The following is a 1144-nucleotide window of genomic DNA, read 5'->3' on the forward strand; positions in this document are numbered from 1 at the left end:
GGGGATCGGGAAACCCGGGCCCCGTCCCCTCGTTACACGCGGGCGTCTCCGAAGGCAGAGCAACGTGTGCCGCGCCGGGGAGCTTAACTGGGGGGGGGGGGCGGGAGGAGCTGGGGGGGCCGCTCCTTGGGTTAATTCATTTCGGTGCCGCCGAAGCTCGCCGAGCAAAAAATCGCCGAAAGCTACAAACCTCCAACATCCAAGTGGCGACTATTTTCCTCATATATGGCAAGATTTCTTTCTGCACGCACTTGAAGTAGGAGACGGAGGGCGAGCAGGTCTCCTCCGCCTTCAGCATTGTCTGCAGCACCCTGTCATTGAGGAGGTTGGCGTCTAGGTAGGCTCGTCGGATGGTCTCCACCTCGCAGCACAGCAGCTGATGTTCCATGTCTGCCTCCGTCGTCTCGAGTCAGTTTTTCTGCAGCAGGACTGAGTCAGTCGCTCGCTCGCTCCCTCTCTTCCCCTTCCAGGAGTCCCTTGGATGCTGCTTCTGCTACTGCCGCTACAGCCCTCTGGAGGCTGCAAAACTTTCTAACTTCCAACAAAACTCTCCTGTATAGTCCTGTGACGTTACTGTTGTTAAGCAGAGATCAAAGCACGAGAGAGAATGAGAAAGAGAGAGAGAGAGAGCCAAAAGCAAGGGGCAGAGCCCTAAAGCCATCCCATAGGCTTCAAGTCCTTCCCCTTTGCTTAGCTTATAGAGAGCAGGGGTTTAATGCAAATGCAAATGAGACAAGGGCTTGCTTTCTTCAAGGGCAAGGGAGAGGTGGGGGAAACCCAAATTGTCTCTTCAGTGTATCATGCATAATTTTAAAAATGGAGCGAGTTCTGCAGTGGGAGCCAAATGATGAATGGGGCTAGGCCACACACAGACACGCAGGGATATAAATACAAGGAGACTTGGTTGGTATTATTTTACTGGGGGCGCCGAGGAGGGGGAGCAGGGCAGTACCGGTGCGTCGCTCTTCCTTATCAATTATTATTATTGCCGACGCATACCTGCGATATCTGTCGTTTCGAAAGGCGCGCTCCCAACCTCAACGCCCAGTCTTTGTAGTTGATTCCCAAGGGAAAAAAGCTTTCTCCCGTTTCCTCAGTCCTATTTTTTTCCCAGCCTAGATGGTTTTGCTGCACGCCAGAATTT

At 53.1% G+C, this 1144-nt stretch overlaps 1 protein-coding gene across 1 annotated transcript in view; it reads right to left on the reverse strand.

The window, feature by feature from the left end:
• CCND1 (cyclin D1) overlaps nt 1-652 on the reverse strand; it is a 15898-nt gene extending 15246 nt beyond the window's left edge. Inside the window, exon 1 of the mRNA XM_010563687.1 lies at nt 191-652. Within this exon, the coding sequence (XP_010561989.1) occupies nt 191-388 (198 nt within the window). The 5' untranslated portion in view covers nt 389-652. The remainder of the gene's footprint in view (nt 1-190) is intronic.
• Nucleotides 653-1144: the final 492 nt, after the last annotated feature.

The sequence above is a fragment of the Haliaeetus leucocephalus genome, unplaced genomic scaffold, assembly GCF_000737465.1.
Source record: "Haliaeetus leucocephalus isolate CR32 unplaced genomic scaffold, Haliaeetus_leucocephalus-4.0 Scaffold173, whole genome shotgun sequence".
In the NCBI taxonomy this organism is placed as follows: Eukaryota; Metazoa; Chordata; class Aves; order Accipitriformes; family Accipitridae; genus Haliaeetus; species Haliaeetus leucocephalus.